General features: G+C 40.1%; 1 protein-coding gene across 1 annotated transcript in view; it reads left to right on the forward strand.

Annotated features, from left to right (window-relative positions):
* The window catches only part of LOC131790541 (probable E3 ubiquitin-protein ligase HECTD4), a 34,440-nt gene extending 16,065 nt beyond the window's left edge, over nt 1-18,375 (forward strand). Inside the window, exons 25-49 of the mRNA XM_059107750.2 lie at nt 141-419; nt 828-1,191; nt 1,737-1,892; nt 2,080-2,246; nt 2,660-3,029; nt 3,404-3,555; nt 3,724-3,949; nt 4,840-5,083; nt 5,780-6,034; nt 6,255-6,511; nt 7,163-7,424; nt 7,941-8,331; nt 8,673-9,477; nt 10,027-11,456; nt 12,041-12,231; nt 12,552-12,818; nt 13,358-13,513; nt 13,707-13,810; nt 14,030-14,098; nt 14,487-14,639; nt 15,250-15,377; nt 15,663-15,858; nt 16,219-16,302; nt 16,827-16,968; nt 17,544-18,375. Coding sequence (XP_058963733.2) covers nt 141-419; nt 828-1,191; nt 1,737-1,892; nt 2,080-2,246; nt 2,660-3,029; nt 3,404-3,555; nt 3,724-3,949; nt 4,840-5,083; nt 5,780-6,034; nt 6,255-6,511; nt 7,163-7,424; nt 7,941-8,331; nt 8,673-9,477; nt 10,027-11,456; nt 12,041-12,231; nt 12,552-12,818; nt 13,358-13,513; nt 13,707-13,810; nt 14,030-14,098; nt 14,487-14,639; nt 15,250-15,377; nt 15,663-15,858; nt 16,219-16,302; nt 16,827-16,968; nt 17,544-17,686 — 6,991 coding nt within the window. The 3' untranslated portion in view covers nt 17,687-18,375. The remainder of the gene's footprint in view (nt 1-140; nt 420-827; nt 1,192-1,736; nt 1,893-2,079; nt 2,247-2,659; nt 3,030-3,403; nt 3,556-3,723; nt 3,950-4,839; nt 5,084-5,779; nt 6,035-6,254; nt 6,512-7,162; nt 7,425-7,940; nt 8,332-8,672; nt 9,478-10,026; nt 11,457-12,040; nt 12,232-12,551; nt 12,819-13,357; nt 13,514-13,706; nt 13,811-14,029; nt 14,099-14,486; nt 14,640-15,249; nt 15,378-15,662; nt 15,859-16,218; nt 16,303-16,826; nt 16,969-17,543) is intronic.
* Nucleotides 18,376-26,487: the final 8,112 nt, after the last annotated feature.

Below are 26,487 nucleotides of genomic sequence, written 5' to 3' on the forward strand. Positions count from 1 at the left end.
ACAGTGTAAAAACAACTTTGATTTAAGTGTCGAAAGAAATCTAGGATTTGAATGGAAATGTACTGATGCAACTGACTGACTTTGGAAGAGTGTTACTAACTAGATCGCTAGTCTAACAACATTTGTATTTTCTCACTCAGTATGATCAGTATGGGCTTTTTCTTTGTTGTTGGACACGGTTCGGAGTTGGAGCGCGCGGTCAAGCTTGACCAAGAGCTGACCGAGTACGGACAAGGTGTTCTTCTCACCGACACTTTGTCAGAGTGTTTAAAGAAGGCGGCTGAATGGGCTCAGAAAGGACTTGTGGTCAGTATAGGCCCTTCTGCCTTGGCAGAAGGAGATGGAGGACAAGGAACACCTTTAGTGGGATCCGGAGACCCAGAGAGAGTCTGTAAAGCCAGGAACAGCCGTCTGTCAAGGTTCGTCTGATTTACTCAGCAGTTCAGGAGTCATTACTTGCCAACTCTCTCGTTAACAAATCTTATCTTAAAGAGAGGCATGGCGGAATGCAGTAAGAAGTAAGAAGAATTTCGAGGTCGTTTTACAGTCAGAAAAAGCGTTTATTAACTGTTAAGGTAATTCCATTGTGTTGCATTGCGCATCCTTTCTCGGTCGCACTGGTAGCACTTGCACATCAACGCCGAAGGGGAAGTCCGTCCTTTTCAATTTTCCTCCCATACATTGTTAATGTCTTATCTCCCAATATTTATATGTATGCTTTTCCACTAATGGTTGGGTTTTGCCAAAAAAAAAAATCATTTTTTTGTAATTGGCTTCTTTTTACCTCCCAATGACTTTGTCTTTTTAACTCAGAGTTTTTTTTACAGAACCGAAACCAGCCGTCCATTCATCAGTGGTCAAGTAGCTCACACCATGGCTTCTGAAGTGATCTCTTTGTTGCACGGGTTCTTAACGCATTCTACCTCTGAGACCGCTAAGATATGGGCCTCTTCTGTGCGAGATGTGTTGTGCGAGGCGCTTAATTACGTGCCCGACTTGGTTAGGACCCTGGAAGCGGAAGGAAGGATCTCATCAGACGGGCCCCAAACGGCTCTCAAAGAACTGGATTCCGAAGATGATGAGAAGACTGGTCATGAACAAGAGTGGATTTTCAAAGCTAGGAGTATTATGGCGTCTCTCTGTGCTCTGGGTGGTTTTGGCCAAAGTATCCACCCAGGGTGCACAGTTCTGGTAAAGAATTAAGCTCGGAGTCGTAACTTTCCCCTCTACCTTTTTCACATTTCGATCAAAGTTAAACGTGAGAAGTTTGCGTCTTATTAGGATAGCACCTGTTTACTGGATACTGTATCAATCTGGGATTTGAAGGTGAAAGGGTTATGATATTACTAGTTTATCTCATTTGATTGAGACATCAATAAAAGATAAATTATAATAAGGTCATTCGTACTAAAAATTGCTTGGGCTACCAGGGAGGCTGATGATAGTTCAGTGTTATCCAATTTGTACTCCTTCGTGGAGAGAATCACTGTGAGAATTATCAAGAACGTAGCACAACGTCCCAGGCCCAAGTTAAAACCTGACGGACCTTTAGAGTCCAGTGCGTTTACTTTTAGGCCATCGCGACTCTAACTCTTTAGCACCAGCGGGAGACAATTTTAATACACTTCTGCAAAAAGCTTGAAATCACATAACAGCATAATCCAGCCTCCTAATTTTATGTTGACTTCTTATCGATGCTTTGGGCATAAAATTTACTTGCTCTTTCTTCCTTGCAGATCACCGGAGAAGATATGGTACGTACAACTGGAGAAGTTGTCAGTGTGTCCGAGAGACAGGGCGTGGCTACGGTACTTCTGGACAAGGGAGGGGAAAGCTACAGCGATAGGGTACAGGAGATACCACTGGCGAGGCTCGAAGTTGCCAACGCTCAGGTATATCTCCGTTCTTTAAGGCCTTCGAAGCAATTTAAGTTTCTTGCCTCAAGAGACCTCAATTCAAATCGATTTGATAGAGTTTTGTAATTTTTACTGCGCAGCTTTTATTCAAAGTTATCAAAAGTTTAACGCTCTTTTTGATCCGCATGCTCTTTTTAACTAAAAAGTTCCTCTCCGTTACTAGGTTGTGTATCTTACCGAGTTGTCCATGGAACAACAAACTGTCGCTGCTTTGCTTACTATTTTAAATTCGAAAGAAATAACTTTTGATCAGCTTTTGGAGGCAGACCAAAGTGAGAAAGTTGTCCCTCCCTCACCCGCAGCAAGAATTCTGGCGGAAATGAAAACAAGGTCAGTGAAGTTGTCTTCTTCATTTCGTGTTTATGATGCTTTCAATTGCTCGTGTAAGTCACTGTTTATTGTGTGATCCTCTATGCATTCAGCTGTATGAAACAATTTTCCTGTCTTAACATGCCTGCCCGTCTTACATTCCTGACATAATGTAACGCGTGTGCCAAAGATTTCATTTACAATTTTCTTTTCCGCCATGGTGTGCTGCGTGCGTCACAACTTTTAATTGTTTTCCCGCCATGTAATAGTGATTAAAGTTCCTAAAGTCGCCATTAGATTGGTCACTCGTGCGTATAAAACCAATTTCTCACTCTTATTTGTGAGATAATGACCAATTATTGAATGATGTTACTCTGTCAAAAACTTGACACGTTTCCTTATTGATTACTGCCTCTCGATCTTTCACTTTTCAGAGCAAGTATGGTGCTATCTGCCCAGATGCATGACTCATCCTTTATCACGGCCATTTTATCAAACCCGTCATTCGAGCTCATCTCTAGATTATCAGGAGAGTGCGATCCAGGCTTAAGACTGCCTGTAATACAGAAACACTGCCAGCAGCTGCGAAAACTCTTCAAAGACTTCGTCAAACCAGAGCCACCCAAGAAAGCAACCAAGATCGAAAAAAAGATAGTGCTCGACGGAAGTCAGGTCTTCCCTCCCGTGCGGGGATGCGTTTTTACTGAGGGACACACCTGTGTTCACTTCATGGATGACCCTACGGCAGGTTCCGGACTTCCGAGGGGGTTGTTTGTTTATGCAAGTTCTCCGTTACCTCAAATGGTATGTAAAGTTATTTTCAATTGCGTGTCTATAATATCCAGTGTGCTTTTGTAGTGATTGGTCATTTGGATTAGTTTGGTTATGGTATTACTTCGTGGTGATCCTTGACTTCTACGTTGAGGCCATCTTCTTTTCCACGCATGTCCTTATTATCACGAGCCTCTCGAGTGAACGAATTTCAAACGATGAAATTCTACGTGCGCAGTATAGTTGTTAACCTACTTAGGTACACTAAGTACTCGTGAAGTTCTGTGCACTATAGAAGAACAGAGTGGAACATCACTGTTCAGTAGAAGTGGAAATGGAATATTTTCTCGTTTTTCGTCAGTAGTGTTGTTGAACCGCTTGGCTAACTACAGCTTTATTTTTTTTAGGCACCATCCTTTTACTGGGAAATCGAACTTTGCTCCCTAGGGGACAAGGAAGAACCGGAACCGGGTCCTTGTATTTCCGTGGGATTTGCTCCTAAGACAGATCAGCCTGCTAGTGGCTGGGTAAACCCCGTGGGCTCTTGCCTCCTGCACAGGTTTGCTCTATTTGAGTTACTTTTACGTCTCGTGGGGTGCTGTTACCTGTGGGTTTGGCTTCTGTTTTTTTTTTTTTGGCTTTTTTGTTTTTTTTCAGTTATGTTTTTTCTTTAATCAAACATACTTGCAAGAACTTAGTGTCGTCTCACGGTTTTGAATATTAACAGCAATGGCCGTGCAGTGCTCTACAGAACAGGTGGGCTCCTTCAATGGAAAACTGTCTCGCTAAATATCGTGATGAAAGAAAGAGACGTCATTGGGTGCGGATATAAAAGAGCTGAAGATCAGGCCGATCGGGGAATGGTGTATTTCACTTGCAATGGCGAACGGTTGGCAGAAGACGTAGACGGGGTGCAGACTGGTCTGTGGCCTGTACTTCACATTCAGAAGAAGGTAACACACCGTAACCCTTTGACCATCTAACTCCCAAGATCTGCTTGTTAATTCTCCTCTCTAGAAGCCACAAACTTCCTTGTGAATTAGTTACGAGAATTTGGTGTTAGATCAGGATAAAAACTTCCTCCTGATAAGTTTGATTATTTTCATTACCTGTTTGTTGGATAATGTACGGATATCGTGGGGAGAAATTGCAAGTCGATCACTTCTGGGAGTTAAAGGGTTTAATGATAATATAACGAGAATACTCAAATCTATCAAAGTAGAGGTTGTTATCTTGATCCGACACCAAATTCTAGTACCTAATTTACAAGATGTGTAGCAGCTAGAGGAGAGACTTAACGATCAGATCTTGGGACTTAAAAGGAATCTAGAACCAGCATCTAAGTTCTCCTTATGTTATCAGACCTGAGTCACTTGTCAAGGTCACAAGAATAAGAGAAATGATCACCAACTAAAGAAGCTCTTCATTGTTGAACGAGTTCTCCCTGTCTGCACCTTGGGAAATGTATAGAGAACAGTATGGAGAATTTGCATACTGATGTTAGGTAATGTTAGCTACTGATGTTAGCTAATTCTCTTTTTGAAAAAATGGCCTATTTTTATAACATTTGCATGGAGCGAAACTTGAATTTCGGAATACATTTCATTCGTCACCGGTTGATCTCCGCAGTGAGCAACCATCCAGGTCAAGGAACAGTTGTCGAGGCATAACCCCAGCTTAAGTGGAAACTCGAGAATCACATGGAGTAATTTTAGGAAAGAATAAAAGATTCACCCTGACAGGTTTTTGTTGTATTTTTAATCGAATCTATTCCTCTACTGATTGGTTCCAACCATTACCCTGGGTCATACATATTGTCTAACTTTACTCTCCATTCCCATAGAATGTACGTGTTCGTGTGAACTTCGGTTCTCGGTCGTTCCTCTACGAAGAGGGTTCCAAACACCGTTTGGCGGCCGACTTGTGGAGTGACTCGTTAGTGGACGTCAGACAGGGATTCACTGAGCTTCCGTTTGCTCTCGAACCTGACCAGGATGAGGAGATGAAAGGACAAAAGCCTCCTAAAGTTTGTAAACCCTCGCCACCTACACCTGCACCATTAGATATCCCGAAAGACTCAGCTAAAGGTTAGTTAATGGTTAGTGGAGGTGACATTTCTCGGTTTTTGTGTAGCGCCCAAGTATACATGACAGGCAAGTGCAGTCACCTTCAAAGTTTGCTAAAGCTGTTACTCAGCGTGCGCGTAGTTGCATCGTTAAACAATGCTACACTGTCAGTAGTCAAACGTCTATTACTTGAACTGGTTTAGTCTCAGCCAGAATTAACACCGTGATATTGATGTAGACTATGACTACGACGATGACAATGACGAGACGTTAACAATGACGACGACGATGACGACGGAAGTAACGGTGATGATGATGATGATGATGATGATGATGATGATGATGATGATGATGATGATGATGATGATGATGATGATGGCAACCGTGACGACATCAATGTTATGACGAAAGTGACCATAACAAAAACGGTTACGTGTTAAAGGTGACGATGACGATATCAAATTTGGTTAAGATGATAATAACAACTTAAACTGAATAAAGACAATACAGATAATTAATGGTTACCAAACGACATCCTTTCATCACGCTTATTCAAAAATGTCAAACTAAAATAAACGTGTTTGCGTGAAGTCCCAGTTCCGTTACTTCAATCGAATCCTGTTAGTACGTTTCAATGAATATCTTAACATTCAAAATAGATAGTAATTGAGGAACACTTCAAAGATTGATTCAAATTGTACCTCTTAACAATCACAGAATACGACCCACTGGCCTGCCTTCAGTACAAACTGACAAGTAGTTACAACAGAATGACGGATGTAGGACCAGTAACACCTCTCCGCGCGAGTGAAGAGAGCAACAGCCAGTGGGGAGAAGCTCCACCAGTAGATCCCTCTCGCTTGTTGGTGAAAGCGTGGGAGGACAAGGTTTTTCCCATCATCAGAAGACGATTTCGTTCAAACGCTGACCGCCAATCGGGGCTTGAGCAAATTAAGGGAGCTCTACTTGCAGGTATCATGGTGTATGATAGTTCGTTCACTTTTGTAGACCTGTTTTGCATCTCGTCATATTAACGTGAATAAGTTAATTTTGTTGAACTGTTGTTAATAATCATTTTGAGGACACTGCAGCACCACCTGACCGAATGTTTCGCCTGCTTCTGCCTAACGCAACCTTTTTTCAAGTCTACGTGCCACTTGCGTATTCAATAATTCTGGTTTCTTTTTCCTAGGAATGACAGAGATCGCCATAGCAACAGTAGCTGATTTGTACGAAGATAATGGCGGTATCCCTTCAATCCTTCAATTTCCCACGCTTGATGACGTCAAGGCCGACGTTAACAAGGTGAGCGCGGGGGGACTGAGGCCAGGTCAGGCTGTTATCATTAATAGCCCTACTCTGAACCAGGCAGCCTGTGTACCTGGCTTTGCTGTCCCGGATATGAAGAAGACATTCGGACTTACTGGGGTGGTGAAGAATGTTGACAAGGTAAGTATCTGTAACATGCATTTAGCTTTATTCCACAATTAAGCTTAGATTTAACATCTTTCACCAAACACCACGCTTTCAGCGCTGTTGACTCTAACAATATGAAGCACAGAAGACATACAAGAAAATAGCTTGCATTTGTACTTGTCTTTAGGGCCTAAGACTTTGTGGTTACGTAATAAATACGGTGGAAGTTTAAATCCTTATTAGTCTACTTATTTTTCTTGAAGCATTTTTTTCAAACAGCAGTCCATAGAAGGCGAGTGGCTTGAAAAGATCGACGTATAAAGCCTTTTTGTTCCAAGCCAAGTCAGCCAATCCTCTCCTTGCATCTTCGGGGACACATTTTCTCATATTTTCTTCCAACAAAATTTCTGGATCAGGCTTGGCTGACTCTTGTGTTCCGTTTTCCTTTCCGTATTTCTCCTTTATGGGACTTGGATCACCTTCTCTTCTCTTCATTTTCATTTTGACTATTAAACGTCACTAGAGAGTAGTAGCTGTTGGGGTTATAGCACTGACTCGTTCACCGTATTTTGACTCTGAGCTGGAAACGTCGTGTGTGTAAGAAGATTAGAAAGAAGGTACAATATGGGTAACGAATAAAGAAAGTTGTTTTAAACGTTGTAATGGCTCGTTTTCTTTATGCAGCCTCAAGGATTAGCAGAAGTAGAGACGTACAACAGAGAAGAGGGAGTACTTATGAGATTCTGGTATCCTATCCGTACTCTTGAGCGGCCGACCGCTGGTCTGGCACGTTCGTCGTCGCTGGCATTGTGCAGCGAAGACCGCACCCGCGCCGATCTTTATTGTGAGCTGCTCCGAAATGAGGCTTGTATGACTCGGATGTACTGTAGAGAGGCGAATGCCAGGTTACTTGCAAAGCTGGCAGAGAGTCATAACCAAATCTCAGGTAAAACTGTGGTGGAGTTGGGTAGGGTGGATACCATTCGTTTTCCCTCAGGGATCCATTTTTTTCAACTCAGTTCCATTGATGAAAACAGTAAGTTCTGTTGTCTGTGTCGGTGGAAATCTTAAGCATGTCTGCGTTTTCTTTCGATATCTTGTTTATTTGACACATGCACCTCGTTTACTTCATATTTTTTTGCCCAAGTTGTAAATAGGCCAACTTACAGCTATTTTGATATGAAGTTAAACTATATGTAAAATACTTTACCAGCTTTGCCTGCGTAAGGAAGCTTGTTTCTAACTGATCTTTATCTTTGCACGTATGCCACTTCCTCCATTCATGTTCATTACTCCGAATTTAAATCAATTCACTCTATGTCTTGGACAAAGCGGCCTCATAGTTTACTATTATCGTGGGACACCCCCTACTGGAACTTACCCCTTTTGATGTAGTCTTTGTATGAAAAGGCCCATCCTTCTTGGTATGAAGATTATTGACCTCCATGTTGTCAATTTCTAGATGTTTTATCGCTCCTCCAAGCTCTTACTGCCCAATTATTGGCTTTGCCTCAGTCCGATGGCTCTATTATCATGACGTCACCTCACTCAGCCCCAGGCCCCCGTCACTGCCTCACGGCCAACACCTTGCAACCAAGCACTATCTTCTTCAGTGAACCTGCGAAGTTAATTTCCGAGGTTCGTAAGTTGCTGTCTTTGGCAGCCGACCAGGACGAAGAAGATGTCCTTAGGATGGTAAATACTGTTTGTGAGGTGCTGAAAGATCCCCCCTTGGGCGGCCACCACCGGGAAATGTCGGTCGCGGCTGGAAAAGAGGACGAAGAGGTGTACTTCCCAGGCGCAGCGGCGACAGTGGTTTCGTGTAGAGAAGATCCCGGATGTTTAAATGCAGGGTATGTATGTGCTTATGGTTTCACGAGACAATACAAAAGCTGGCCTGGGTTATCCTCAACACTATCTAATTATTGCCAATCAACAGCATGTGCAAGCGTGATTAATTGTAATCAAGTACTATCGTTTCGTTACCCTATTTCTTAAGAGTGCGGCGCAAAAAGTTGGAACACAAGCGTTTGGGGCAAGAATAGAATAGAATAGAAGGGACGTACATCCTAACTGACCCCGTACACACTGACAGATTTTGCACTCAATAGCTCCTTACAGAAAGATATGATGCGAGGCTATTTTCTGTCGCTGGATTTAACTATGTATTGACCCATTTATTTATTTGTTTCAGGTGCTTGTCAAACCCCAAATCACCATGTGTGTCAATTTCATGTTATCATGGAAACCAGAAAGTCAATAAGAATGGTCAAGTAGCTCGGTACAAAGCTGTTCAGTATCCCAACACAGCCGAACCAAACAGCTCAGCATCAGCGGGAGCCGACCTGTTTCCAGATGTGATTCTTCCATGCAATCGTCTTGACGTTCGCTTCTTCAGCTCCGCTACGGAAGGACTCATGCTCCATTTAAACGCCTTTCCTGCGGAGTTCTTTATGTCACTTGTTTTCATTGAAGTCTTTATTTCATTTTACCTGGAAAATTCCTTGGAGGGTTTCAGAAATTCGAAGAACACAAGTACTAGTGGTGTCGAAGATGTAAGCAGCCGGAGAAGTTTGAATCAGAGGACTATTGTTTACAACTTGATTGACATTCTCAGTTCGTTTCTTATGAAGTCGGATTTGCCCGTTGTTGTCAAGGAGATTATTTATCACCTACTGGCACAGGTTATCAGAGCTTGTCATCTGGTGGAATCACAGGGAAACCAATCTCACAGTGCCGACCATTGCAGCACGTTGGACTTGGCCCTGTCGCGATTGAGTCCCTTGCGAGTTGAGCTGCAGAAATTGTTAGAAAAAGAACTCTCGGTTACAAACACAGCAGCGCTGGATTTCATTCTCAACTGTAACTTTGAACACAGTGAGTTCTCGTCTTACTTGCAGGCTCTTCTAGGGTTGGTTTCAGCAACCAATGAAGTATCATCAAGCCAAGGAAAATCGGGCAGAGGTATGTCCCTGAAGGAAGTCCGCGAGGCTTTACAAGTGAGTACAGCTTTTCTAGTAACTACCTCTCCTCGTACTCTGTATCTTAACGTAAGCAAAAGGACAGGGAAGGGTGGTTAGTCTGAAATTTTACCCGGCTCCGGGTAGTATTAGATGGGTTTGACTTAAGAGTGGACATGAGCTGCGAGAAACTCCTTTGTTTGGTACCAAAGAGAGGGAAACTCAAAATTGTTTAATAAGCGAGAAAAGCGTCGCTTACTCAAATGGGTCCTAAACACCTGACTAAAGAAAGGCAAAGCGTAAGGATTTCGAATCTGTGGCTGTTGAACTGACGTGTCAAGCAATCAGCTTACATTCAACCGGAAGTCGATTGTAACAAACACGAATGTCTACTGCAACCGATTTGGCTAAAAGCGCGCCATAAAAATATCTGTTCCATCCTCTTGATGCAAAAATCCATGTTTGGTTTTTTTATTTTCATGTTCTATTTGCTTTTTGTAACGAAGTAAACGATGATCTAAGAAAACTTGGAAGACTAGGAGAAGAAATGGGGGTAACACTAACCTACCTTTTTCGTTTTTTTTTTAGGCTGCGGTCTCTTTGGATGAGACTGACAATGTAGTGCGGTCTGCTCCACCAGAAAGTGTTGACAACATGTTTAATTTTGAAGCGGAAGCTGTTTATCCTCCTTCGGCCACAGAGACTGCGGCGTCGTCCGGTCCTCCTTCCCCAAAGGTTAAGGCGAGCGAAAGGCGCGGTAGTGTTCGTCGGCGTAAAAGAGGTTTCGGACATGGTGTCACGTCTCCCACAGAGAGCATGCCTTGGTTTGATAAGGTCGTCGGCACCACACTGCTGCTGAGAAATCTCATTCATAAAGATTCAAGGGGGTCGTCCCAACTCTCTGATAGTTTGGCTGCGGTCATTGCTTCCAAAAGTACAGCGCTGCAACGACTTCTTATCATCACCAACATTTCTACCTCCTTGAGTAAGAGAGAAGCTCTGGAGGCCATTAAGAAAGCTTGCAGACCAAGTGGAGGCATCTACGAGAGCGTACTTTACATTCCAGTGGTCGAGTCGCGCAGTAAAACAGAGGAGCCAGGAAAGAAGAAGGAAAGTGAAGAGGTGGATTCCAGGCTAAAGTCAGTGACGGAACTTCTACCCAGTGCCCAGAGAGAAAAGCCCGACAAGATACTAGGTTATGCTGTGGTGGAGTTGAAGAGTTCAAGTCAACTTGAGCTAGTGTATCAAACCTTAATGTCTAGTAAGACGTTAAAGGATCCGTCATCGACAGACTCCACCGTTGGTGTGGCTAAGGTCAACTCTGAACTACTTATGGAAGGAACTAACGAGCTCGCCGCTTTTTCGGTTTTTGATGAGTTTTTAAACGCTAGGTTGTATACCGATGCTACAGCCAAATCGCTCTCTGAATCGGCGAAAACAGCTCTGGCAGAAATTTTCTCGAGCTGTGCTCTCGTTTCTAGAGATGATTCGTCAAATGCCGCAGAGGCTAGATCCACGAGTGTGGACAGTGTAACTGACACAGCTCTGCAAACTGCTGCTGTGGAACTACAGAAAGCTGATACCGTTAGTGAAGGCATCACAAACAAGGCAGAGAATACTGAATCTCAAGGTCAAGTCGAGACAGACTCAAGGTCACAGGAAATTCCGCGCCGAGATACAGATTCACTCAGTAGTAATGGTGTGCAGAGCGAGACGCAGTCCAACCAGAGCAACTTTGCCTCCATAACAAAAGTACTGCTGACAAACGATCAAATTTGTAGGGTTACACCCGGAAACTTGCTGTTATCATTTTTCAACGCCGTGCGTCACGCTAAAGAATCAACCACACAACTTGTGACCCAGATCCTAAGGAATTACGGAAGCCCTGTTGAAGGAACCGATGAAAGAGTGCTTGGACTTGATGGCTTTCATAACTGGGCGCTGTCTCGTGGTAGTCAAGATGTTCGATCGATATGGAAAGGGCTTATTGCCTGTGGTTATGATCTGCAGTTCAAAAGGTAAAGTCTGATTAACTGTTCTTGCTTTTCGCTGTTATGGCATGAGTGGAACACCCTTAGCTGATTGCTTAGTAATTCTCCCTACCTGTTTTGCTAACTGAAATGTTAATGTCATAAGGAGAACTGACTATTTAATCACGTATGGGAAGTCAGAAGCAAACGACTGACTCTCGACCTTGGACTTACGACCCCAGTGCTTAAGTTTGGATTTATGTTACTGTACCATAGTAACAAATTCAATTGTCTCTAGAGGTAGCAGGCACGTAAAGGCCATTTGCTAAACCAGCACAAATGATACTGCAACAAACTCTATAGGACCAGAGATAGCAAGGACTGAATCTACTGCCTTTTTCAGAACATTTTGTACTTTCACGCACTGTAATTTAAAATAGAACGAAAACGTTTAAGTTGTCGGAAGGATCTTTTCAAAAGCATAACAGAAACCTCGTACCATTTGTGTAACACAGAGGGCTTGTGCTGTGGTCCATTGCTTCATTTACAGTGTTAGATAGCAGTGGTATTGATTTGAATGATTCTGTGGAGTTATTACATGATCTAAATGCTAGCACTATGTTTATTGTTAGGTGCACTTACTTTCTTCCGTCTGAGATGGAATCAGATCATGCTAACTGGCCTGTGGCTCGTGACCACGCCCTTGTCCTGTATGTGGATACCCTGTGTCGGGCGTGGTCTACCACTCCGTCCCGTCTGATGCCGGATGAACTCCTTCTCTCTGAGGTGGACCTGACAAGCGAAGATTTCCGTCAGTTACAGGGTGTGGTTTTTTTTGTTTTTTTTTACAGATTTTTGTTTTCTCTGCGTTATCTTTCTCTATTAAAAAATGTTATAATCCTTGTCAAAAGTTGGTTAACGTGCGACAAATGCAGCCAGGTTTATAGTGTTTTCCAGAAGCACCAGGGGCAATTTTATTACAATGTGATCATAGAAAAAGAACAGAAACACATGTCAGCTTGAGAGTGTTATCTTAATTCTCTTAACCTATTGGCAAGGAAAAGCTTAGTAATCAGAAGTAAGAAATGCGAATCGAGTATTAGCAGTTGAAGAATTGACGTGCCATGTTCCACTGTGTCCTAGGTGTGTCTTTAAGAAGCCTGAGAAGTCGTTTTGCGTTCCTCAAGTCATTAAACGCAGACGTAGAACGCCTACTGTTACCTGTGACCGACTTTAGAGCCGCTGAGACGTTCAACCTTAGCACCGCTGCCCTTCTGAGAGATGCCCGCGGGCTCCTTTTTTATCACACCAAGGTAGCGTTGTTGAATCACGTGCTTAACCACACTGCCCATCGCGAGGCCGATGATCCGCCGCCCGAAGTCTCTATAGATCCACTGCAGTCCTTAGAAGGTTTGTTCCTTTGCCATAGCATTAGGTTGTTACTTGAGTTGCACTAGAACTATTAAGAAGGCTCCTTTGATAATTTTTGTGTAGACTAACTTTCTTTCTTAACATTGTACAATGTTTCCTTGATAAGTGAACTTGCCAAGTGTACATCCCAACTTTTAGTTCAACCGCCCCTTTTTAACACTTGATAGTGGCGCGTTGCATATAACACTGGTTTTTGGCGCAGTTTGTAAGTTTTACAGGCGCAAAACGTGAAAAAAAAAAAACGAATAAATGTGGGGTTATCTACTTCCTGTTTCATGCTGCAAATTTTCAAGCCAGGTGGAGCATGCTGAATGATAGTTGTCCGTCCCCCCCCCCTCTCCCTGCGATTCTGCAGGGTTCCTGATGGCACTGAGCGTTGATATCAGTCAAACAGTTTTTCAAGAATTCTCACGAATGACTTATGATGCAATGCGGCCACCTCCAACACTTTTTCTAATGATATACAGAGTCTATTTGACCCATATATATTGTTAATTTTACTCTGCTTTTCGCTTCAGTGGATAAGGTGTCTTCAGCTGGGCCGCAGTTCTGTCAGGCCGCTCATAACATTACTGCAGTTCCTTCCAGTGGACTCAGAGTCAAGGTCGCCACCGGTGGAGACCCAGTCTTCCCTCTGAAAGTTGTACTCCAGGGAGAGCAGGTCCTGGGGTCAGGTAATGCTAACGAAACATTTCTCAGCGCGATGTGACTTATTTTTTCATACATCTTGTTCATTAGCCAGGGCTTAGATATGCACAATTTCTCATGTGAAAACTATAGATGCTTACTTGAGTGGTGATTGCCACTCTGACTGACCTTCTGATCGCATGCCACTGGGTTTTACAACTTTCTTGTGTCTTTTTCTAGGTGGTTCCTTCCGTCACTTTATGTGGCTGATGGCGCGTGAACTCCAGGGTAACCATGTGGGGCTTTTAGTGCCATGCCCTAGCTCTGCTGCTAACAAGAACAAGGTGCGTCCTCTGAAGTATTGACAAAAATTACTAAAATCAGCACACGAGGGACTCCACTAAGAGGACTTGATGAAGGAACCAGTTAGCTAGAAAATTCAAGGCTTTACCGTGCGTTTCACTTCCATCCGTTACACCCCTTTCTTCTTGCCTCAGTCATATGACACAGTAACTAAGTATATAAAGGCTGTAAAACTTGAAATTTTTTTGTGCTTATCATAGGGAAAGTTTATTTTGAAGCCGGGTCCTATGACATATGCGGAGGAGGAATTGCTCATCTTCTTCGGACAGGTGAAGTTCAACTGTACATACATTTTTTACTTGTGCATTCAGTTAAGAGAACCTCACTTCTTTAACAAAACCGGCATTTTATCTTGAACATGGAAGTCCTAAGCCACAAATATGTAGTATCGCAGTTTGCTCTGTTTTACGTTTATATCCATTTTTCATGACTGTGTTTCCGCACCTTAAAGCGCTCCAAAGCTTCTCCTGAAAGTTCTCTAATTTAATTTTTAGCCTATCTTTTTGCTGTGCTATAGGTGCCCTTGTACCAGTAAATGAGATAAATTTGTATAATAGTAATATAACACTCGCCAGCCGATTGGTTTATCTACCCTCATCTGGATAACGTCTTGATACTATTAGAAGGAGTTACGTGAAATTCACTTTTTCCACACAGCTGCTGGGAATTGCACTGAGAGCTGATATTCCACTCGCTCTGGATCTGTTACCTTGCTTCTGGAAAAGCTTGTTGAACCTCCCGTTGGACCCGCAGGACGACCTCAGAGAAACTGATATTCTCACTTACAACTACTTGCGACGATTTTCGGAGGTAACGTTAACTTCTTGGGTGGGTTGTTATTCAAACATCCGTTTTCCCGAGTTAGTATTTAGCCGGTAGAGGGCTCACCCTCTTTACTTAGGGCAGTAGGAAGAGTTCTCCTGTTGTAGGTCTTAGGCTAGTGTCTTTCGGGCACCCAACGATTTATTGTTTATCCCTGACGAAGACTGAGGTAGCATGCTACATTGACGCACTGGTTCTTCCTTGTCCGCCCCACCCTTACAGGTTGTCTATCGTGAGTTGTTATTGTCGTTGTAGTTGTCGCTGTTTGTAGAAAATTTCTCTTGAACTCTAGCGATACATAACTTGTGCAAGACGCCTACGGCAAATGTCTGCTTCTGGTTGTTTCTACTCTTGATTTAAAATCCATTTTCATGTACTGATATACTTTTTTTTTATTGGAGTAAAGGACATTTTAACAAGATCAGACTTAGTTTTGCGCTATTTGAATGGAAGTGCTTGATGATACCCTTTCCATGTTACATCCTTTCTAATAAAAAATTTTCAGCTGTTAAAAACTGTTTAACGTCAAAATCAATGTATTTAAAAGGATACAGGCGACCTCGGATGGTATGTGTGACTTATATTTATTGTGTTTAAGGTGGAAAGCGCGGAGGAATTTCAAACGTTGTGTTTTGAAGCTGATCTGTGCCCATACCGATTTGTTTACACCTCCCTTGACGGCGAAGAAGTAGAACTGTGTGAAAATGGAGCTGATGTAGCCGTTACGTAAGTAAAAGATGCACTGTGGGGATATGTATTCTGTGTAACCAAACAAAGTTCAGTGTAGACTGAATACTTCAGTGAATCAATCGATAAGAATCTGTCACGTCTTTCTTACAAGAAGTGTTCATTAGATAACGAATAATGGATGAGTTTTTAATAGATTGAGCTTTTGTAGACTATGAAGTTTAATTACACAATAATTTTCTTTTTGTGGATACGATAACCTTAAAATCCGCACCCTCTCTTATTTGTTGGCGTTGGCAAAAAATTTTTCTTTTTCTCCTGTAGATGGGAGAATCACAAATCATACGTACAAGCAATTAGGGATTTACGACTGAAGGAGCTGCGATGTGAGTCCCGTATGGCGGCTGTTCGGTGTGGTTTGTCTTCAGTAGTCCCTCTGCATGTACTTACAGTCATGACTCCACTGGACATGGAGATTCGAACGTGTGGGCAACCCTCTCTTGACCTAGGATTTCTCAAGGTTTGTCACTAATACTTGAGTACAGTAACGAAGTGGAATTCGAGGGTTTCGCTTGTGATTTTCTTGTCTTTCACGAGCCTTTTTTTGTGAGTATTACGATGTTTCTTGGCGCCTCATGGGTCTATAAACTTACTAACCTTTACTAGAGAAATTGGAAGTGTGCCTTTTGATTGCCAGTCGTAAACCGATACAAAATTATCAACACAGCCTATCAGAAAAAAGGTTAACATTATGAGGAACCACTCAGAACTTGATTGATGAAAAAATGCATGCAATAGATTAAGGCGCCGCTTACGTGGTTGTAAGGAACGAGATCGTGGACTAACAAATTTGTCTTTTTTCCCTTTTCTTTTTTGTTAGGCGCACACTTGCTATGTAGCAGGAGTAAAAGATACTGATGTGCACATTGAATACTTTTGGAACACAATGGAAAGTTTTTCTCAGGTTTGTGATTCAACCCTCAAACTTTCAAGCTCTGATTAGTAAATCTCTGTTAGCTGCTTCACGTTTACTTGAAAGTTAGAGAATTGGTATTTACATCATCATTTCTCCTTTGACCACGAGATTACATGAGGACATGTCAAAATTGTCAAGAGAGGTTACTTCTTGATGAATTTTTGGAATTATAACACGAAATATGCTATTAGTACGTATACTTTTTTAACCTGCAAGGGCGAATATCTTTTGACTGTTATATGTCTGCTTCGTGATAACCCCTGAGAAGGAGAAGTAGAGAGACGCTTGGCAGAAATGATTCTGGTCTTTTTGTGAGAAAAATATTTCAAATGAAAAGAAGCCAAACTCAAGTCCCTCTTTTTCCAACCTCGTTTAGCCAAGAAACAAAAAAGTCAAACAACTATAAAAGCAGAACAGAAGGACAACCATGAGATGGCGTTAAGAGTGTTGTCACGTAGACCGCGGTCATCTCAGAGCAGTTCATATAACTTTGTTCCCTTCCTCGCTTTCAGGATCAGCTGCGAAAATTTGTGAAGTTTGCATGTAATCAGGAAAGATTACCAAGCCGATGCACTTGTCAGGATGGCAATCCTAACACAGCTGATGTACATGTCCCACCATACCCCATGAAAATTGGTCCCCCAGACGGGAGAGGTGAGGTGCAAGTTTTGTAAAAGATTTTGCCCCTGTGATTGGATAACAAAATTATTTTACGGTGACTCGCGGAATTTCCACCCTTTTTTTTTTTATTTTTTTTTATTGTCGATATTAATTTATTGTTAAGGAATAACTGCCCCCGCAGGGTTTTGGCCCAGAGGCCAGCATATAGTTAATTGTAGTAGCATATAGTAACTTTTCTGACTACCATCAGCTCTGAAAGAGAGGTGTGGAATATCAAACGGCATTTTTATGTCAGATAAGGGAGGCAATTATATATATTCCAAGTTATAGAGCTTTTGAAGAGGACCTGGGCTGGTGAAAGACGTATTGATCCGAGTATATGATCCGAGCTAAACTTGTTGTGGGGTGGGGGGAGGGGACTTTTCGAAGTAGGGGTACCTTACAGGGGAACAACTGTTATAATTGTAAGGTCTTTGTTTTAAGTTTGTGCGACCAAGGCTACGGTTGGAGCGAGGTTTCTTCGTACATCAAGCGTAGGGTATAGCTTTTTTTTTGCTTTTTTGTTTTGGTGACAAAAACAAAAAATTCCGGGTTATATCACATTTCAGGTCCTTCAGACGCGCGGTACATACGGGTTGAAACTTGTATGTTTATGGTGAAACTGCCGCAGTACTCGACCCAGGAAATTATGACTGAGAAGTTGTTATATGCTATCAACTGTCGTGAAGACCCTCTGACGGATATCACCTAATACTGTTTAAAGGCAAGTCTGAAACCGGGAAAAAAAAGTCTCGTCTTCAACTCATAAGAAGAATTCAATTACAAGTGAACCGGAAGCTACGTATTCTGTTGTTTTTGCGCTAAGAACCACGAAAGACATTTGAAAGAAAAGACAATGACTACATTCTGTTTCTTTTGTGGATTAACTGCACCTTCTTGCCTTGGATATTATGCCATAAAGACATGCCCATGCATCAGTGTGGAAAAAAATTTCTACGATTTGACTTATAGGTTGCAAATATTTTTTAATTCAAGTTGTTTCCACGATGAATTGAAACGAATTTGAAGCTCTCTTGGATCAGATATTTATGCTTGGCTTTTGAGCAATCGAGATTGTTAATGTTTTTAACGTAACGAAATTAATCGTAACAAGCATCTCTTTGCATCTGCCTTTTACGGATCTTTTACCCCATGACAGTTGATATATTAAGACTTTGTCCATTCCCTGTGTAATGATTCCATTATGCATGTGGGAAGAAGTAAAGAATTAACTTTAAAAGAAGTCTTTTCAAGGAAAATAGTAAAAGACTGCGAAGAATAAGGAGTATTTTAAGATCACAAGATCACTGAGTTAAGGAGTTAAAAAGAATCAAGTGAACATTGTTTTGAATTGATAATTTCTAAAAGAAAAACAAAATGGATATTTTTTTAAGTATTACTATGATAGAAAAATAAAATTGAAAATTGAAAGTTCCTTTTCTTGCATTTCTCATTCTGTTGTAGCTAAATTATTATTTTCAGGGCCACTTTTGTTATTGTTTCTTGCTAATTTTCCTTTTTCCTGTCCTGACCGTCGGTATAAACGTGATTTTACGAGGAGAAGGAGTAAAAGAATGATCGTGAGCGTGTAAACAGGAATATGTCAATTAAAACAGACATTTTAAGGCGCAGTTTACATTGAAATGGCCTTTTGACCAGGCGGCTCTTCGCAAAAGAATGCTTTTTTTCGTTTCATGATGCTTCCTAAAGCCGAGAAAATTATTTGAATTGCAAATTCCAACATGAATATTCAATTTTCCAATGCAACACCCAAACGGAACGTTCAAGAAGCTATCTTCGAAACCAACAACGTTCTGCAGTTTCGATGGAAAAGAGTTTTAAAGTCAACGTTGCCATTGTTATCAGTGGTTTATACGGTCAAGCTTCGAAGAATAAAGAGGAGGGACATCATCTGGTGGCAAACAAGACTTCCACGTTGAGGTAATGGTCGCCGACACGTGCATCGCATGTAAATTGTTGTCGTGGAGTATTTGTTCCTAGAAACATTTGAAGGAAGGTAATAAAACAATTTTTATTCTTATAGCTATTATTTAAGAGGCGCAGGATCGATATTTAGAATAAATGTGCTGAAACTTTTTACCAATAACGATTTAACCAACGGTTATTTCGGGGTGGAGTGGAATAATAATTTGGGAAGGGAGGATCTCTTGACTTGCAAAAGGTTTTCATTGCCGAGAGGATGAAAATTCTTCACTAAATTCTGTGTCCTATCAGAAATTTATTCATTTATTTAAGCATTCAGTACAGTACAAGGTATTTTGCGCGAACAAACAATAGGACTCGGGGTACCCTACGAGGTCTACGTTATACATATTATGAAAGAAAACTTTCTCGATGCTTTTGTCAAGTAAAACTCGTTAAAATAGAATTTCTCCTAAATCAGTTCCCTTTCCCACGGCAAAGGTCGAGGTTGTGCCAACTACACTTGAGAATCATGTTTTGACCGATCGAAAGTAAGTTCTTTGAAATGCGGTTTTGTCCGACAAAAAAAAAAACTAGTTTTCTATATATCATCCAGAAAAGATATATAACAGGAGAAGTGCATATGAAAATGGGTTACACGTATTATTCAATATATATTTAATATGCATTCATCTTTCATCAGGTAGATGTTGAACTCGGGATAAACAAAGGCGAAAATTAGCAGCAAAGGGAAAAGTAGATGAAGAGAATCACAAGACAGACGAGGGAGGAGACGTTATTGTAATCAGGTAAGTTAGTGGTATAATTATGTTGATACCAGCAGTTTAATACATTTTACGGGTTACAGTCAGTGCATGCAGATTGTCATATTACTTAGGGGGGGGTTAGAAATATTTTAGATATGTTTTTGACCGGAGGTTTACTTAAATTAAAAAGTGAAAATTCAAAAACTCAGTCTAATAAAAATTCACAATAAGAAAAAGACCAGAGTACAGCGGAGAATGGTTGCACGAGCTTTTGACCAACAATTCTTGCCCATTTTTGCCCATTTTTGGCGTCTACCACCATTTCGGTCACCACAACATCGTTTTCCAATTAGCATTGCTCTGATGATTTTTTGTCTCCGGGTTCTGGCTTTCAGACTCTGAAGCTTGTTTCTTAATGGTATTGATTTATAACTTATAAAAAAGCATGTCGATAGTAGCTTGAGCTGTTCAGGTGGTTATACATCCATAATTTTAATCAACACTCGAACCTTTTTTCCATGCCATCGTTTAAATTTGTTGATAAAAATCGATGCAAAACAGTCCAGGAAAAATTCGATTGATATCTGAAGGATATGCAGCCTGGGTTAAGCCAATGAGCTTTACTCGTATCTCAATAATTCTTTTGACAACTTTTAACTTTTGATGAAGCCAAACAGATTTGTTCAAATCTTCGTAATGCTTTTGTCGGTTTTTTTCTCTCCATTACTCGGTATTTAACATTCACACTGTTTCCTGAGTTGGCAACCGAAAAGGACGAAACGTCTCTGATTTTAGAGAGATGTGTAAGCTATTCCTTTTAAAAAAACCAAGAGAATTTCAGTCAATTCGACATGAACAAACTTATTATCATTGAAAGTCTATGACATCTACTTTTTGCGCCATCTAATTGCAACTTTTATTTACCTTTGACTTTTCGCGAATTCCAAGATTCTTTTGCAAGATTACAAAGGTGCACGTTTCACTCGTGTCAGTTTTTCACAGAAATTAAACGAAAAGTATCGTTGAGTGATACAGAAAGAGGCGTTTGGATTTTGCTTCGTTGCGTAAAAACTCAAATGAGAATTGAAAAGAAGCAAACAAACTTACATCATTATAATTTCGTTTCCGAATTTTTTTTTGCTCGTGCTTTTGGTGTTATGCAAAGAAAATTTCACAGCCGCCTTTTAAAAGGATAATATTATTGTAGTAGGCTTACGGAAATCTGCTTGTACAGGTTATAATTATTTATAAACTTTTGATTTTTTTGTTGTTGTTATTTTTTTTTAATCTAAACTTTTGATTTTTTTGTTGTTGTTATTTTGTTTTCATCTAAACTTTTGATATCTGCATTAAATGTAAGGAGAGGTAAAGACTGCGACTGCTTTAGGGAACTCGAATAATGATGAAGTTTGCAACTTGGTTTACCGTTTAAAGGATTCAGTGAATATAACATTTGAAATAGTAGATGTATTTATCAATTCTGTTTTTCTTTGCTCCTGCAGATCGCTGAATGGATGACAACTGAAGTCAAGATCAGGAAAAAACACCTGAAGATAATTATCTCGTCAAAAATCAACCTTTTTTAGAGATACTAAAGGAACTTCACTCTCTGGTGTTTGAATTTGTAGAGGAGTTTTTAAACTGAATTCTTTCCGTTTGATTTCCAAAAACCTTCCTTCATTCAAACAGTTCCTTTGCGACTAGGACCATCATTACATTTTGTACAATGGCACGTTATTTACAATTCAGTGCTTAGTAAATTAAATGTCTTTTTTTTCCTCGAGGTTTTTCTTCTGATAACAACTGTTAAAAAATTATTTTTCCCGCCAAAAAACTTGAAAAATACAGGCGCCCAAAATACGCATGCGCCATTATTCTTTTTTTTGGTTTCATGACAACCCTGTAAGTAACATCTGTTTAAAATCGCGTAATTTTCCCGCCAAAAAACTTAGAAAAATACAGGCGCCCAAAATACGCCTGCGCCACCTTTTTTTCTAAGTAGAATATATACGCTTTTATATCTTTCTTGCCTGTTATTAAATAAGTCAACGAAGTTGTTTGTTATTTCATTTTGTGATCTTTATTTTCTTTCTGTCAATCAACAATACAGATATTTTGTCTTTTATTTACTTTATTCTCTAATTCTTAATAAAGAAACCACAACTTTTAGTTTGCAAGACATGTTTCGACATTCTTATGTCATCTTCAGTTGTAAATGCGATTTTAACGGTTGTACATTTGAATTTATATGAGATTACGTTACAAATTACGTCATATTGTTACGTTACAATTTGAATATTAAATACGAAAAAACGTGACATAGCACGCGCCAGATGGGGAAAGAAGGAGAAAAGAAAAATAATGATCATAATAAGAAAAATTATTATGATGACAGAATCAAAAGGAAAGAGACAACTCTAAATGCTTCAATTGCTGATTAAGGATGGGTTTGTCCCACTTAATATGCAATGCCTCTTTGATCTTAATTTTGTATTTCGAAGCGGCAGAGTCTAAAATGGTGAAACATTCTGTACCACAAGAGTCGAGACAGGCCTTTGATGATTGTAGGTGCTTGTAAATGTGTGAAGTTTTGTCAGACAAGAGGTGCTCACGAACCCGTGTACAGATGTGGCGAGTGGTCTCACCAATATAACTGGCATTACAGCCAGCACATGAAAATTTATAAACGACACGCGAACGTAGACCTGGTGGTACCGAATCTTTCACACTGAACAAGTTTCTGAGCTTAAACGTATTGAAGACTAACTTAATATCTAAATCAGGTCTACAATAACGTTTCAGTAGATGCCTTAACTTGGTTTGAGCGATGTCAGAAAACCGCCCAACATAAGGAAGTTTAAAATAATGCGAAGAAGGGTTTCCTGAGTTTAATGTGGCGTTATGCGTGGGAGAAGGATTATAGCTCTTGGCCAGATGTCTTGAGATAATCCTGTCTATGACGCTGGAAGGGAAACAATTTTTCCGTAGCAAGAAAATAAGTTTTTGTACATCCTTGTGGAAACCAACCCAGGAATTATTGATCTTATATACTCTGTCAACCAAAGTTCTTATTAAACCTAATTTGTACATCATAGGAGTGAAGCTAAAATAATTCGTCAGAAGACCAGTAAACGTCTGCAAAACGGATGTCTTTTCTTGTTTTGAGCTAATTAATCGTACCATGGTCAGAAATATACTCGACAGGAAACTAAAGGGCAAACTTGTCGCAGACCTCTCTCATCTTGCCCACTCGTACGTCTCATCGCACCAACCTTCTGCAGCGGACTTGAAGAAATACAGGGTATTAAAGAATCTAAGGAGGAACAAGGACATTGTAATACTGAAACCTGACAAAGGAAATGGCCTGGTTGTCATGGACAGGAAAGCCTACGAACAGGGTATTTTATCTATTATCAGTGACACTTCCAAGTTTAAGGTTAATGATAACGATCCAACATTACAAAGGGAAGGTAAATTACAACGTTTTTTAAGATCACTTAAAAGTAAGGGCCACTTAGACAAAAATACCTATGAGAGAATCTACCCAGTTGGCTCTCAACCAGCCAGGTTTTATGGGCTACCTAAGATGCACAAGGCTAGTAAGCTTGTAATCTTCTCGAGCCACATGTCCCACATGAATACAACGTCCGCGACACGTTCTCTTTTGTACATGAAATCAACCAATTATCTACCTCAGGGAAATTCATGGTATCTTTCGATGTCGAGAGCTTATTCACTAGTATACCTCTCGATGAGTGCATAGATATTGCGATTAGGTATATTTATCAAGGTAACCCTGGTCTTAAGATAAACGCCGCTGACCTAAGAAGGCTTTTTGCCTTTGCGACAGCTGAAACCGGTTTTCTGTTTGCGGGAGTGTTTTACGATCAGATCGATGGAGTTGCCATGGGGTCCCCACTTGCTCCAGTACTTGCAAATCTCTTTATGGGACATCATGAAAAACCTGGTTAGACAACTATTCATTATCTGAAGTTGTTTTCTACAGACGCTATGTCGATGACACCTTCTGTTTGTTCAATAATGAGAAGGACGCGGTATTGTTCTTTGATTATTTAAACACCAGACACCCTAGTATTCGCTTCACAATGGAAAAGGAAATTAATGAGAAATTATCGTTCTTAGACATACTGATTGACAACAGTAATCCATCCATAATTACTAGCGTCTACCGCAAGAAGACGTTTACTGGTCTTCTGACGAATTATTTTAGCTTCACTCCTATGATGTACAAATTAGGTTTAATAAGAACTTTGGTTGACAGAGTATATAAGATCAATAATTCCTGGGTTGGTTTCCACAAGGATGTACAAAAACTTATTTTCTTGCTACGGAAAAATTGTTTCCCTTCCAGCGTCATAGACAGGATTATCTCAAGACATCTGGCCAAGAGCTATAATCCTTCTCCCACGCATAACGCCACATTAAACTCAGGAAACCCTTCTTCGCATTATTTTAAACTTCCTTATGTTGGGCGGTTTTCTGACATCGCTCAAACCAAGTTAAGGCATCTACTGAAACGTTATTGTAGACCTGATTTAGATATTAAGTTAGTCTTCAATACGTTTAAGCTCAGAAACTTGTTCAGTGTGAAAGATTCGGTACCACCAGGTCTACGTTCGCGTGTCGTTTATAAATTTTCATGTGCTGGCTGTAATGCCAGTTATATTGGTGAGACCACTCGCCACATCTGTACACGGGTTCGTGAGCACCTCTTGTCTGACAAAACTTCACACATTTACAAGCACCTACAATCATCAAAGGCCTGTCTCGACTCTTGTGGTACAGAATGTTTCACCATTTTAGACTCTGCCGCTTCGAAATACAAAATTAAGATCAAAGAGGCATTGCATATTAAGTGGGACAAACCCATCCTTAATCAGCAATTGAAGCATTTAGAGTTGTCTCTTTCCTTTTGATTCTGTCATCATAATAATTTTTCTTATTATGATCATTATTTTTCTTTTCTCCTTCTTTCCCCATCTGGCGCGTGCTATGTCACGTTTTTTCGTATTTAATATTCAAATTGTAACGTAACAATATGACGTAATTTGTAACGTAATCTCATATAAATTCAAATGTACAACCGTTAAAATCGCATTTACAACTGAAGATGACATAAGAATGTCGAAACATGTCTTGCAAACTAAAAGTTGTGGTTTCTTTATTAAGAATTATTGCCACTCTGCTGTCTTTACGTCTTTATTCTCTAATTAGTTAAGTGACTTTCCATTAAATAATAAAACACTTGTCAGGAAAATTTTGTTCAAATATATACTAAGACTTTTGGCGGGAAAATTTGGAGCAATTTGCACAGAGTTTCCCCTGACAACATTTTCGACAAAAAATTCAAAATGGCTGCCCCTAAAAATTTCCGCAAAAAGATATTTGAACATCACCTTGAGCAAATTTTCTTCCTAGTCATTTCTAAACAACTCTAAGCTCTGAGTTTTTTTTGTGAAATTCATTAAATTGTATTTTCCTTTTTTTTTTTGCACAAGGTTATATACACATTGCTTACCCTTCCAATAAGTAACATGACAAGCCACTATCTACTGTTATATGATAAAATTTGTGAAGCTTGTCATGTTGATACTCGAGACCTTTTTCAGCCGTTGAATTTCTGTTTGTTGCACAGGAAATACTTTGACTCAAACTGATCAATATCTGTGACCAAATCATTTAAATTTTCAGTCTTTCTTTGTGGCTAAGTTAGCTGTTTTTTTTTCTCTTTTTGGGTCGCAAAATTCAGACAATCTGGATAACTGCTTAGCTCCTGGCATATTTGAAAGTCACTGAAATAAAATTTTGGTTGAGTTCATTTACACATAATAATCTTCAAATTCTCTTTCTCGTGGGCGGCCAAATTAAGTTTTCTTTTCTCTTTGGTTGCAAAGTTCATACAAGAAAATCTGATATCGTGTATTTGAAATTACCGAGACAAGAATTTTTTTGTTCGAGTTGCCTTTTATTTTTCCATCAATGAATTCAGATTCAATCTTCAAAATTTCCTGTGTAACATTAATTTCAGGCTGAAAGAGATCTTTCTACATTACAAGTACGATAAAATCCAATGTCTGGTTCAAACAATATTTTTTTACGCAAACATATTTTGATTTAATGTAACATTCAGCGAAAAACCTTAGCAATAAGTTATACAGACCAAGACCAGAAAAAAATCCAAACTCAATCCATTTCTTCACCTTTCTTTCTTCCAGACAGGAAAATTTGAATTCACAACAATCCTGACAATATCTTCAGGGTTAAGGTCACTGGCATTTCTCACGGGAATTCTCGTTTAATTTAAACGGACAATTGTATTTAACAAAAAACTATGCGAAAATTTTCTCTTTCAAAAAGTTTCAAGTTTGTTGTTAACTAAAGCCTCGCATTGAATTTGTCCAACTTCTTGTTTTCTTGCAGCTTGTGCAAGACAAATTGAGTTCAACACAAATTCCACTTTTTCCTTTTTCTTGAGTTTGTCAGGCAAGTCTGTTTGCTCATAGCTGCTACTGCATGAGTGAACTGTGATTTGAAAGAACAGTCTTGATCTTAACCCTTTGATTGAGCTCGAGGCAACTACTGTTGGATTTGTAACCAGGTGTTGGATTTGTAACTAGGTGTTCTATTTCAATTGCCGTGTCTTTTTAGGTTTTTTAAGTTCATCTTTTCTAATGAACTTAATTTCAAGTGTTCTGTTCGTTCATTTCGTCATTGTGCATGAAGGCGGTAAGTGTAACGATAACGTAGCAACGCCAAAGTGAAATTGTTTCATAACGATGAAAACTTAAAAGGATATGGCTAT

This window comes from Pocillopora verrucosa, chromosome 2, assembly GCF_036669915.1.
Source record: "Pocillopora verrucosa isolate sample1 chromosome 2, ASM3666991v2, whole genome shotgun sequence".
Lineage (NCBI taxonomy): Eukaryota > Metazoa > Cnidaria > Anthozoa > Scleractinia > Pocilloporidae > Pocillopora > Pocillopora verrucosa.